Below are 15,010 nucleotides of genomic sequence, written 5' to 3'. Positions count from 1 at the left end.
CAGCGGATCCACTGGTACAATGACATCTGGAGGATGGGCTGAATGCTCGCCCCTGTCATTGAGGCACCAGTGTAGGTGCCGCTTCTCCATACAATGTCAATGGGCTTTTACAGCCCATAGCTTCGCATACCCCCTGCCTGCCCCCCCTCCCCGATGTTTAGTATACCCGCTGCCTCCCACCGTAAAATGCAGGGATTTTCATGAGGGGGAAATAATGAAAATAATACAAAGCAGATATCACAGAATCTGTGTTATAAACATCTTCTTTGTATTATTTGTATTATTATGACAGGGGAGGCACTGCCTCCACTGACTGCACGTCCCTGTTAATTCTCCGCCAGCCTTGCCTTGCCATTGTTTGTCCACACTTACTCCTTGAGTTCTGTTAGCCTGGACGTAGCATTAGCCAACAGAGATTTATAAATCATTTAAAAGATTCTGGAAAGATATTGAGGTCTTGGCTACTTCGAGACAGTATGCTTGTTGTTTTTGATAAGGTTGTAGCCTGAAATGAATCCCCATCATATTATTCTCCCACCACTATGCAAACATGTCACCATGCACTGAGGATGTTCCATATTGGCGTTATCTGCCCAAATAACAACACCCTCCCCTCTCCCATTTGGTATGAGAGACTTTCACATGCTTTGTGGAAGACTGTATGCTAGATTTCATGCGTCTTCATTCCAAAACAAGGGTTTTCTGTTTGGCACCCGCAGGGTTTGTGAATTGCTGGACCAGTGTTTCTGCCACCTCTAATATAGAGGACTGTAGCCAGGGGCGGACTGTGATGGAAGACCAGCTCGGGAAATTTATGGAAGCAGCCCAAATGGGGCGGGGTCGGTTGTGAGGCTGGAGTCTGTTGAGAAGGGCAGATTCCTCCTCATAGGGTCCGACTCCGAGTTGGGCACAGTTGCGGCCTTCCTTGCATCTTTTGCTTCAGTTGGATGCCCCAATGCTCTGTCCTTGTGTGCATTAGTGCATCCAAATATGCAAGGACAGGGATACCCTGATAGATGCCACCATTGGCTGCGCCATTGTAACTTTTACCAGCCCTATGCTAGGTCCAGATCATCCGTCTGAGTATGGCCTCTAGTGTGAGCATGTAATGTATGTGATGACTAGCTAAAAGCTGGAAACACTATGTAGCCATCTGACCCAGAGTTTCCCAAACTCCACCATTATAGTCCAGGTTTTAAGGATATCCATGGTTTAGCACAGGTGACTTCACCAGTACCTCAGTCAATTTTATGTAACCATCTGGCTCAAGCACGGATATTCTTAAAACCTGAACAATGGGTGCCTTGAGGACAGAGGACCCCCCCCCCCCCCACACACACACCCACCCACACACACCCACCCCCAGTGCACACAGTTTTGCCCATTAGTTAACAAATTTGCTGCTGCGATCAGATCTGAATTATCCACAGAGTTTGGGAGACCACTGACATAATATGGCAAAGGTATATGGATATATACACACACACCAGTTTGGGAAACTAACCATTAACACAAAACAGCTGTACTGTATGTGACACTCTTTACTATGCTCATTTCCATGTAATATCCAATATGATAAAACACAATACACAGTAAGGGTGCAAATAAGCGTCACACAAGGGATCAGTAACCGTGCCTTTAATGTTTTGTAAATATAATCTTATAAGTACAAACTGATGATATACATTTATTTTATACACACAATAGTTTAAATAAGCAAATATTTATTAGGTTTCATCCCTTTTCTAAGGCGCAGAAGGTAGATCTGTATGCAGTACAGACCTCTCACATTTGTGTAAAAGGGTTGTTACATTGCAATACAAAGTGCAGAGGTTTAAAGTCGCAAAATCCGAGATTGCTGTAAAGGTTTCTCCATTTACATAGGGATGCGTTATGGTGTATGTCGGACGATCATCACTTAACAATCAATGTCAGGAGAAACGTGTGGAAGTCTCTGCTGTCGCTGCCATTAGAAAACATTGCAGGGTCACACTGCACTGCAGGTATCATTAGCAGAGACCATTTCTACAGAGCACTAAGCAGGGTGAACGTGTCATTTTAGAATTACATCACACTATGAAAAATGGTACAATATATCCATACGTAAGGTGTTTTATCCTCCTCAGTGTGCCTATTGACTACGATCAGTGGAGGAAGTCATTTTGTAGGCTAAATCAATGGCAGCAATATAATTCTTGCCCACGTGAGCACATCACAGAGAATGACAGTACTCCTACATTGCACATTTTACTCTGCACCTCTATGAGATACAATGTGAGACGTTGGTGGCTGCGAGGTACCAGGATTCTCTGATATTTCACTGCCATAATATTTAATGGAATTGCCTCCAGTTGTTCCAGAAAGGGCAGAATATCATCAATTGAATAAGAAGTAGTGAAACCACACCCCTCTGACTGACTGAGAATAAGTGCAAGGGCATACATATGGGATGCCGGAGGTCATATGACCAACACTGGCATCCCAGTGAAGGTTTACCATCCCTTCCCACAGCCTGACCCCAACTCTCCCCGGTAGAGCTTGATCGGGATTCCGGCACCAGCCTTTCAATCCATGTCAGGATGCCGGTGTTGGTATTCAGACTGCCAGTATCCTGAATGGATCCTGGTGCAAGAACAAGTAGCTCATCAAGTCACATCGAAAAGGAAGAAAAAAATGTCAGTACTTTCCAACTCCAGGCTCCTGGATAAACTCAGATTACTTCACTTGTCCTAAAAAAATCATGAGGATCCATTAAACAGAACCTCTTATACATTCTACTGTGATTAGGGGATTATACCCCAAATGTCCTCTTCAGTCTAATTTAAAAAGTCCAACAGTCTCTGCCCTTGTGCACTGCAGCATCTTGTCAAGGAGTGCTTAGGTTTTCTTATCACTATGGCATATATCTGGACCCTAGTTACCGCACAGGCCCTATTCTCAGGGATATTGGACCCTAGTTACCGCACAGGCCCTATTCTCAGGGATATTCTCCATCACAAAATTCCTGCCTCCACTGAGTTAAGGCAACAGATACACTTTATAATTCAATCTTCAGGGTACATCAATGCATTCAATAAGTAACACCATCTCCATCATGTAATTACACTGCACGCTCCAATCAGTGACAGTCCTACAAGGCCCAAAAGTCATACCTCTATCTATACATGTGCCAAAACATCTGATAATGTAACACGTGACCCCCAAAACGTAATCTTTCATTTCCTATAGGCCACAATGCCAATCTAATCTAAATGTTACTTCTACTTTGTATAATGTAATACTCGCTACTTGTGGCACCTGGTCATGGAGCCTATTAAGGATGGGAGCATTAGAAGTATAGACTGTTATTTTGCTACAGTAAGCAGTTTGCTTTACTTTTGTATGGTTAAAGGTTCATACATAGGAGCTCTGGGATCATAGCTAAATAACACATCAGCAGAATATGTCAATGGTGTAGCAACAGGAGTAACAGCACTGACACCCTAATTAGAGCCCATTAGGTTTGGCTCTGCTGAATATACAAATATATACCAGGGGCTCAAGGTTGCTTGGTTCTTGCCCTCCTGATGCTACCAGAAAGCACCAACAAGGCAAGCTTAACCCGTTACATAAGACCATCCAAATTTCAATGGCAGCAGTACTACAATAATGCAGTCGTTTTCCCCAATGTCTACATGACAAACCACAATGCTTCTTACTCATATTTCTCGGGCCCTGACTTAAGTATCATTTTAGTTACACCACTGCTATATGTAGTGCAGACAGCTGTATGAACACATTACTATCTATCTGATTATCTCACACACAAATCCCTGTACAAGAATTCCTGGTTATGTTGGGACTGAAGCAATAAGAATACAACTCACACAAGTATACAACACCCATACACTTGCCTATGTTCCTCAGTTTATATAAACTTGAGGTTTTTAGCGTTATATCTGCTGACTTTTACACAATCTCATGCAGATGCGTCCTCATACCATTGTTACTGCAGTCGCGGCAAACGGCCCCTTCTCTGTGCGCCAGGTGCTGTGAGACTGCATGCCGAGCATCTTCTTACCCGAAAATGTGTCTTAAATGCAATGCGATGCCACTTAAATGCCCCAGGAGAATGTGATGATCAGTTTGATATGCGACACTTGTATGTCTGTGTGCGACTGAGAGGGGTATCCAATTAGAGGTTAAGAAACATCAGGCGTGAAAAATTAACGTTTTTCATGTTTTTTCACGATGTTTTACCAGGCTATCCAATTTGGTCACCTGCAAAAAAAAATACTTTCTCTTTTGAAAACACACAGGCTCAGTGAAACCTGTGTGTTTTCGATAGAAACAGCAATTTGGTTTCGCCTGTCTGAGGCAGGCGAAACAAAATCCCTGATAAGCCACGGCTCATGCCGGTTTATCAGGGCTAATTGGATAGCCCCCGGCGGGACAATTCGCATTGGTAATTGTTAATTGGCTACCCCTTGAGTCTCTTAATCTGTATACGAAGTGCTACAATGCAGCAGCTTTTTTCCATGCAAAGTTCTGTTGCGCTTCATAAACAGACTCAGTCACACACAGAAATCAACTTAATCAGTACAGTCTCCTGGTGCATCTTAGTGGCATTGCATTGCAACTAAGATGCATATTCTTCCGAAAAATATGCTAGATGCAAGCAGAGTGGCATGAGACCTCACGGCTCACTCCCCCGCCAGGCATCTCACAATACAGGACTAGATGTACGAGATCACATCTGTATTTTCAGTGTGACAAGAAATGTATGACAGTGTATTATCTCATCAGATTATTTTTTTCATGCAGTGCACACACCCATAACCAGTTATTAAATAGGGTGCCAATTAGCACTGTATAGTTCCTGGTACCCATAAGGCTGCAGTATCTCTGCAGAGGAAAGATAGTCAAGCACATCAAAAGGACAAATAAAAATCATAACAAGATAGACCAAGAATATATTAAAATTATATTAATAAAAGAATTCCTTTACAGAGCCAACTTCATTACCCACTTGATATAAAAATAGAAAACAAGAACTTGGTTTACGCCTTATGCTTTTATCACCCCAATAACGTGCAGAGTTATAGAACAGTTTTGAATATGATGCGCAGGCAGCCACCTCCAGGGCGAATGCTATGCTCACCGAGACATCACTTCACACAGAGACGGGGAAAGACAAGGGCCAGTCACAGCTGGGCAATGTACGCGGTAACATCATTGCTAGATCTCCGCCTCAGCCGCTGGTTCCTTTACATATTATAAGTGACTGACAGGTAATACACAAGGCAGAAACGTAATCTGAAACAGTTTATATGTATGTATATTGTATAAGGACACATTTACATCAGATCTCTGACTGCTGGAGATTATCAATTGCAGTGGTCTGAGGTCTGATCTTTATGGTGTTCATTAAAATTTGCACGTTTAGTTTATTATATGGCGCAGCATATTCCGTTGCACTTTACAATTGGAACAACAGTAATAGAACAAAACTGGGTTTATTCCACTCATCCCTCAGCCGACTGCATTTATTGTAATAAACTGTTTAATACAAATTAGTACAATATTATGAATCAGAAAGACTATAATTTTACCATATGAAAGGCATGAGGCATAATTGACATAGGGGGTGTATATTAATTATAATATACAATTTTTCCTAATGGTCACTGAACGGATAACACCAAACTATAGAAGTATACAGTTAGGTCTATATATATTTGGACACTGATGCGTTTTTTTGATATTTTAGCCGTTTACCAAAACATGTTACAGTTATATAATGAATATGGTTTTAAAGTGCAGACTGTTACCTTTAATTTGAGGATAATCACATCCAAATTAGAGGAAAGGTTTAGGAATTATAGCTGTAAAAAATGTAGCTCCCTCATTTTCAAGGGCCGAAAAGTAATTGGACAATTGACCCAAAAGCTGTTTCATGGAAAGGTCTGGCTATTCCTTCGTTATTTATTTATTTATTAATTAAGTAGGCAAAAGGTCTGGAGTTGATTCCAAGTGTGGCATTTGCATTTGGAATCTGTTGCTGTGAATCCACAACATAAGGTCAAACTTGGCAACCTTAGGTGTGGCCAAATGAACCGTTTGGTACATTCTGTTTCAATTAAAGCTGAAAATCTGCATTTAAATTTCATCTCCATTGTGGCTGTAGTGCCAAAATGATGAAAATTGTGTCAGTGTCCAAATATATATATGGATCTAATATAATTTATGTATTCTAGACAGTATTAGGGTACAGTGTCCACATAATGCACCAGAAGACATCGCTCCTACATATTATACATATGATGGTCCGCAGCACAACTATGATCTTAGCCTAATTCCCCCACCAATTGTGTTTTGCAATAGGAGGGTCTTCCTATACCAGAGATGGTGTTAAATGTATATTCTATAACAGTGTCATCCACTCAGCTACTAATAAGAAGTTATTGAAAGAATATGCCTGTGGTATCATGAAAATGCAGTTACTATCGTGCCCTTTGGTGTATACAAAAGCTGTCATTGTCTTGACAATCATTTCACAATGACAAGTTAAGACATTCATGCACATATGCTGGATGCGAGAGGACTCTAGAGACAAACGCTTCGATGCCTGTGCGGCAGGTGACAAATGAAGAAAGTGGCCTAGAATAATAGGCTATATCACTCATAGGAATTTATTAGGTCGCCAAGTACAAGTGGACCTCCATAAAACAATCTTTGAATTACATACATTTTACCCCCTCCAATAGAGGAGCCATTTCGGACAAAGTGCTATAGATCTGGGGGGTTTTTGCTAGAGAAAAGGAAAATTGCGGCATGATCCGTTTCTAGAAACCAGTACAAGAAGGCTGAGAAGATAACCTCCATCTTCTCTACAACTACAAGTTGGGAAAAGTTAAAGAGAAATCTCCAGACTTATAAACCAAATGAGTGCTCAAGTCAAATCAACATCAGCAGTAGCAGCCCCTACTTACAGTGACTGACCCCTTGCACCCCCAACTGCAAATTTCACATCCCCACAGACCTGATTAAGAAAAACAATTTTTTTTTAAAGTTTTAATATAAAACCTTTATACTCTTGGCAGCTAATAAACTAAACTGAAACAAAGACATAGGCACTGACAATGCCATGATGACCAATCCTTAAAACACTTGATTCAGATGATCGATGGTAGATGCACAGTCGGAGATCTTCATGGGGTGGGTTTTTTCAAGTCTCGTATCTGTTTGATCAAGTAGTTCTTTTCATCAGAGAACTGTTCATCATCTGTCCTCTCCTTCTGGAAGCTGCTCAGGAACTCAATTAACTTGGTCTGGTTTTTTAACAGGATATCCACAATTGGCTGTGTTTTGTTTGGATTCGCTACAAATACCTAGGATGTAAGGCAAGACAGATGAGTGGACTTGAGAACAGTATTGTGCTTAAATGTATTTGCTAGAGAAAAAGAATGGATTCTGCCAGTACATATGCGATTGCACGTCTGTGCTTTTCCTGACTGAGGAATTGTATATTTATATTGTAATGGAGATGTTCTAGTTACTTTATATAAATATAGTTTTCAATAGTGTAGATAATTTCCCATTCAGTAATGCTAAATGTAAAAATGTCCCAAAAAAAGTCTCTTGTAAAATTCATTTGGAATTTTTTTGTTAGAAATGAAACGCAAAAAAATGATCGTTCTCTTCAAATACTAGATTCCCTGTATTGCATGTTAAAGTCTGCGTTAAGATGGGTGTTACTTCTGCTCTTTTATTTTATAACGCTCTAGGCATGTTCTTCTCATGTCACAGCAGGCAGGATCTGGGAAAGTGAGGCAGTACGCATTGTCTATGCTTATAGCTGCCATTTTTTTCTAACAACAAAATGCACATATGCATTTATAAGCATTAAAGCCCACAAAGAATGAATGGAGCAGAGTATCAGGAGTATCCAATACTCTCCAAAACTGCTCGCTGAGATGTAACTAAACAGTCATATGTTCCTAAACCCCCATTAGATGCAATAAAACGTCAAGAAGCCCATACTCCAGATGTTTCCTAACGCGGTCCTCAAAGCACCCTAGCAGTCTAGGTTTAAGTATATCTATGCTTGGCCACAAGTGACTTAATTAGTACCACAGTCAATATGATTTACCCATCTTTGCTAATTGGGATGCAGTCCCATGCCGATTCCAGGATCCCGAGCGATCAAACGCCTTTCCCACGCAAGGGGCTCTGTTGCGCTCGCCCCCTTTTCCCCGGCATTCTGCAGTTCCCAGGGTAGGTATGCTGACCGCTGGAATCCTCACCACTGGTCTCACAGCCCCAACTTGTGCTGAGTCATGGATATACTTAAAACCTTGACTGTTAGGGTGCTTTGAGGACTGCGTTAGGAACCCCTGGCATAATCAATCAATTAGTTGATTACAACACCTCATTAGCCATCAAATTTAAATCAGGTTATGCATTAATAAGGTCAACAGACTACACAGATAATCTAAAACAAAAATGCAGAACTTTCTAGGTCCAAGCAAATAGAAAATATTCCTACATAGGGATCTACAAGACAGGGACACCTACTACTCCTGTGAAAGCTGGTGCATGGGTGAAAAGACTAATAGGTCACAATTTTAGAGAAGAATAATCTGCTTACTGAAAATCAGCTTCACTAGAAGCAAGAACAAAGAACTTGGAGAAGAGGTGGTAATGAGCCTTCCTCTTAACCCCTCCACAGCCAGCGGTCTGTGGCAAAGTTGCACCTCACCATTGTTGACACTGTTTGTGTACATAGTTGGTTTGGGCACTCTTGTAATAGCGATATCACAGACTCGTTGACATCCATATAGATCTATAGTAGAAAAAACCTTGGTCTTACTCTTGAGGCACAATCATGACGCATAAGAGAGTTTTCCTTGTGGGTTTAATTAGCGTCTGAGTGTCCAGGGGGATTTTTAGTATTAAAATCAGATTTTATTAAATCATGTTTTAATCAGAGGAAACAGAGGTGTGAAAAGATGCACAGGAGCACAACTCTGGGGAGATGGCAACGATCGGTACTGACAATTGGTACAATTATCACTGAAATTACAGTTATTCAAAAATAAAGTTTTGCAGCCGTTCCCACAGTGATAATGTGAATGATAAGTATTCCTGAATCCTACACAGTGCACGTTTGGGGCTGGGTAACAATCTGCCTGTATGGATATAAAGTGTTTTTTTTTTTTTTTTACCTACACCATTTTCTTTTGCATAGCGTGAAGCTGTCTCCACACATGCTGTTGGATTACACAAAGGAGAATGGCACTGTGAATATCCTCCTATTTATCATTCCCAGTGCAGCATCTAAAAATAGATCCAAGCTATGTGCTTCCATTACCTGTGACGTACATGGGACTTTGGCCAGATGCCTCATGCATATTGTCTGGTGCTCTCCAGTAACAGGTTTCCATGTGTCCTCTCTACTGCCTGACAAAACGCAGATGCACAAAGTAGCTCACTCACCTTAAAGACATGAAACGCTTCAAACTGAATGTTGGGGCTCTTATCTCTGAGCAGATTCATCATAAGCTTCAGGTTTTCTGGTTTACTGATGTACTTTGTCATGATGGAAAAGTTATGCCGGTCAAGGATTAGCTCACCCAGCAACTACAGAGGAAAACATTCACTTATCAGTCACTGTACATGTTGTAGCTAAATAAAAATACACAGGTTATAACACACACACACACACACACACACACACACACACACGAGAAACACGGCAAGATACATTCCCATGTAACCATAAGGAATTCTGAAAATGACAATTAATATAATCCACCTTTTCATCGTGTTACTTGCAGTGAAATGAGAACATGTTAATGAGGTGTGTTTAAAATTAATGTGTTGTCCTTTTTTAGCATGATAATGGGACTGTTGCAAAGCTGAACATACACTATTAGCACTGCGCATACGTACATTGTACGTACATACAGGCGATGCAGAATGGTACATTCCAGCCGCACCTACACTTACAGCTGGAGAGGCGTACCAGGGCATTCATCTGTAGTTAGAGATGAGTTGGGGAGTGCTGATGTAACTGCATAGAGATTGAGTTAAGCATAACCTGTATGGAGGTGTATCTTTTGCACATACAGTAGTGTACGGATGGACATAAGAAACTCGAATGGTTGTCAGACTTCTAACATCAAATCCAGCAATGTGGCAGCTACTAGCTATGGCATCGAAACCTCTGATGGTCATACTGTGCACAGAAGCAGTCACAGCCTGACGCATGAGCACATCAGCTGATCTGCAGACACCAATTCTGGGTATCTGCAGCTGCATCGAAGCGGTCAGCCATCGGATGGGAAACAGAAAGCTTCACCTCTCACACCAGCCCTCGTCTGTGTTTTTAGATCATAAGGTAATATAGCAGTGCATTTTCACTACAGTTCTCAGAACTATCTGAATTACTGCACTTATAGCTGTTACGGCAGCTTGCAAACATGGAGAAATATTTACAACAATTTACACTTTATTATTATTATACTTGTATATGTTATTTGTGATAAGGCTAGTTTAAGCATCCTTTCAGGTCCAAGGAGACTATATAATTATGGCGGGAGCTGTACTGTATAATAATGTGCACAATATAAACTCTCTTTTGTTTTTAAACGAACAGACAAACATTCTGAAATAAAACATTTTCATATTCATAGTTCATACATAGTCCCAAGTAGTACATTTCAACCCCCCAAAAAAGTATGTACACACACAGCCACTTTAGTATAATATATATATATATATATATATATATATATATATATACACACACACACACACACACACACACACAGGTTGAGTATCCTATATCCAATTATTCCGGAATACGGAATATTCAGAAAAACGGACTTTTTTGAGTGAGAGAGTGAAACCTTTGTTTTCTGTGGCTCAATGTACACAAACTTTGTAAAATAAAGTTATTAAAACTATTTTATTAAATTACCTTCAGACTGTGTGTATAAGGTGTATATGAAACATAAATGAATTGTGTGAATGTACACACACTTTGTGTAATGCACAAAGTTATAAAAAATATTGGCTAAAATTACCTTCCGGCTGTGTGTATAAGGTGTATATGTAACATAAATGCATTCTGTGCTTAGATTTAGGTCCCATCACCATGATATCTCATTATAGTATGCAATTACTCCGAAATACGGAAAAATCCAATATCCAAAATACCTCTGGTCCCAAGCATTTTGGATATGGGATACCCAACCTGTATATACATATATACATATATACATACACACATACACACACACACACACACACACACACACACACACACACATATATAAATTTGCCCCAGCACTCCTCCTAGTAACTGGCTGAGGTGCCCTTCCTTGTGGACATGCTAGTCCACCCACATGCAGTAAGAAGAAACAGGTGGCACTCACAGACTTGCAAACAATGTTGAACGAACTCCACGCCGTGGAGTTCGTTCAACATTGTTTGCAAGTCTGTGAGTGCCACCTGTTTCTTCTTACTATATATATATATATATATATATATGCAATGATGGATCGGCACTCGCGTTACTGTCCCACAGAAAAGCTCCGGTGCCCTCCTTAAGTCAAGCAGACTCCAACATAACACCCACGAAGGCGGCACTCGCAAGGCTTCCAATAAAGGAATAATAAGAATTTACTCACCGGTAATTCTATTTCTCGTAGTCCGTAAGGACCATGGGGAATAGACGGGCTCCGCAGGAGACTGGGCACTCTAAAAGAAAGATTAGGTACTATCTGGTGTGCACTGGCTCCTCTCTCTATGCCCCTCCTCCAGACCTCAGTTAGGGAAACTGTGCCCGGAAGAGCTGACACAACAAGGAAAGGATTTGGAATCCAGGGTAAGACTCATACCAGCCACACCAATCACACTGTACAACTTGTGATAACCATACCCAGTTAACAGTATGAACAACAACTGAGCCTCATTTAACGGATGGCTCATAACAATAACCCTTTAGTTAAGCAATAACTATATACATGTATTGCACAGAGTCCGCACTTGGGACGGGCGCCCAGCATCCACTACGGACTACGAGAAATAGAATTACCGGTGAGTAAATTCTTATTTTCTCTGACGTCCTAGTGGATGCTGGGAACTCCGTAAGGACCATGGGGATTATACCAAAGCTCCCAAACGGGCGGGAGAGTGCAGATGACTCTGCAGCACCGCATGAGCAAACTCAAGGTCCTCCTCAGCCAGGGTATCAAACTTGTAGAACTTAGCAAACTTGTTTGACCCCGACCAAGTCGCAGCTCGGCAAAGCTGTAAAGCCGAGACCCCTCGGGCAGCCGCCCAAGAAGAGCCCACATTCCTTGTGGAATGGGCTTTCACCATTTTGGATGCGGCAATCCAGCCGCAGAGTGAACCAGCTGAATCGTGCTATAGATCCAGCGAGCAATAGTCTGCTTCGAAGCAGGAGCGCCAACCTTGTTGGCTGCATACAGAATAAACAGCGAGTCAGACTTTCTGACTCCCGCCGTTCCGGAAACATAAATTTTCAAAGCCCGGACTACGTCCAGCAACTTGGAATCCTCCAAGTCCCTAGTAGCCGCAGGCACCACAATAGGCTGGTTCAAATGAAACGATGATACCACCCTAGGGAGAAATTGGGGACGAGTCCTCAATTCTGCCCTGTCCATATGGAAGATCAGATAAGGGCTTTTACATGACAAAACCGTCAATTCTGACACACGCCTAGCCGAAGCTAAGGCCAATAGCATGACCACTTTCCACGTGAGATATTTTAGCTCCACGGTCTTAAGTGGCTCAAACCAGTGGGATTTCAGGAAATCCAACACAACGTTAAGATCCCAAGGTGCCACCGGTGGACCAAAAGGAGGCTGAATATGCAGCACCCCCGGAACAACGTCTGAACTTCAGGCAGTGAAGCCAGTTCTTTTTGAGAGAAAATGGATAGGGCCGAAATCTTGACCTTTATGGATCCTAATTTTAGGCCCATAGTCACTCCTGACTTTTTTATTGAGGTGGGACGCCATCTAGTCCACCTGAGGCAGTTCCCATCAATTTGCAAACTGCGTGAAGACTTCCTGATGAAGTCCCCACTTTCCCGGGTGGAGGTCGTGCATGCTGAGGAAGTCTGCTTCCCAGTTGTCCACTCCCGGAATGAACACTGCTGACAGTGCGCTTACTTGATTCTCCGCCCAGCGAAGAATTCTGGTGGCTTCTACCCTCGCCACCCTGCTCCTTGTGCCGCCTTGGCGGTTTACATGAACCCCTGCGGTCTGACTGGATCAGAACCGGTTGGTCACGAAGCAGGATCTCCGCTTGACTTAGGGCGTTGTATATGGCCCTTAGTTCCAGGATATTGATGTGGAGGCAAGTCTGTTGACTTGACCACAGACCTTTGAAATTTCTTCCCTGTGTAACTGCCCCCCATCCTCGGAGGCTTGCATCCGTGGTCACCAGAATCCAGTCCTGAATGCCGAATCTGCGGCCCTCGAGAAGGTGAGCACTCTGCAGCCACCACAGGAGACACCCTGGCCCTGGGGGATATAGGGCGATTAACCGATGCATCTGAAGAGGTGATCCGGACCACTTGTCCAGTAAGTCCCATTGGAAGGTCCTCGCATGGAACCTGCCTAAGGGGATGGCCTCGTATGATGCCACCATCCTTCCCAGGACTCGAGTGCAGTGATGCACTGACACCTGTTTTGGTTTTAATAGATTCCTGACCAGTGTCATGAGCTCCTGAGCTCTCTCTATCGGGAGATAAACCCTTTTCTGGTCTGTGTCTAGGATCGTGCCTAGGAGAGGCAGATGAGCTGTAGGAACCAACTGCGACTTTGGAATATATAGAATCCAGCCGTGTTGCCGTTACACTTCCAGAGAAAGTGATACGCTGTTCAGCAACTGCTCTCTTGATCTCGCTTTTATAAAGGAGATCGTCCAAGTACGTGATAATAGTGACACCTTGCTTCCGCAGGAGCACAATCATATCCGCCATTACCTTGGTTATGACAATCCCGTACCGCAATTCTGAGGTACGCCTAATGAGGTGGATAAATGGGGACATGAAGGTATGCATCCCTTATGACCCGATTCCCGATAAAGTCTCCCTCTTTTTAGGCTTGCCCTGACCGCTCTTAGCGATTCCATCTTGAACTTGAACCTTCTCAGGTATATGTTCAGGGATTTTTAATTCAATATGGGTCTGACCGAACCGTCTGGTTTCGGGATTACAACATGGTCGAATAATAACACCCTCTTGTTGAAGGAGGGGACCCTTGACCACCACCTGTTAAAGATACAATTTGTGAATTGCAGTTAACACTGGCTCCCTCTCTTGGGGAGAAGCCCGCAGGGCCGTCGGTGAGGGGGCATCTTCTCACAGTCCAGCTTGTATCCCTGAGACACAATATCTATTGCCCAGGGACCTAACAGGGAGTGAACCCACTTGTGGCTGAACTTACGAAGGCGTGTCCCCACCGGGCCTAGCTCTGCCTGTGGAGCCCCAGCGGCATAGGTGGATTTTTGTAGGGGCCGGGGAGGACTTCTGTTCCTGGGAACTAGCTGTGTTGATCCCGGCTCTGACAAGAAAGGATGCACCTCAGACTTTCTTGTTTCTTTATTCGAAAGGCTGCATTTAATAATGTTGTGCTTTCTTAGGCTGTGCAGGAATATAAGGCAAACTAGCAGAATTACCAGCTATAGCTGTGGAGACCAGGCCCGAGAACCCTTCTCCACACAATCCTCAGCCTTCCATATGCCTCTTAAGTCGGCATCATCTGTCCAATGCATATTCTACAGGACACGTCAAGCAGAGATCGACATAGCTTTGACTCTAGGACCCAGTATACTCATGTCTCTTTGGGCATGCTTTATAACTATATATCTATCACTTAAGACAGCATCTTTAATATATTTACTAGGGTCTCAATCTGTGCTGATAAGGTACCTGTCCACGCTGCCACAGCGCTATAAACCCATGCCGACACAATCGCCGGTCTGGGTAGTA

The 15,010-nt window shown here is 42.7% G+C and overlaps 1 protein-coding gene across 1 annotated transcript in view; it reads right to left on the bottom strand.

Annotated features, from left to right (window-relative positions):
• Positions 1-1,622: 1,622 nt before the first annotated feature.
• The window catches only part of CAB39L (calcium binding protein 39 like), a 131,863-nt gene continuing 118,475 nt past the window's right edge, over positions 1,623-15,010 (bottom strand). Inside the window, exons 8-9 of the mRNA XM_063951994.1 lie at positions 9,478-9,621; positions 1,623-7,370 (exon numbers count right to left, since the gene is read on the bottom strand). Coding sequence (XP_063808064.1) covers positions 7,191-7,370; positions 9,478-9,621 — 324 coding nt within the window. The 3' untranslated portion in view covers positions 1,623-7,190. The remainder of the gene's footprint in view (positions 7,371-9,477; positions 9,622-15,010) is intronic.

The sequence above is a fragment of the Pseudophryne corroboree genome, chromosome 2, assembly GCF_028390025.1.
Source record: "Pseudophryne corroboree isolate aPseCor3 chromosome 2, aPseCor3.hap2, whole genome shotgun sequence".
NCBI lineage: Eukaryota > Metazoa > Chordata > Amphibia > Anura > Myobatrachidae > Pseudophryne > Pseudophryne corroboree.
This window is presented reverse-complemented; position numbering and strand designations above follow the sequence as displayed.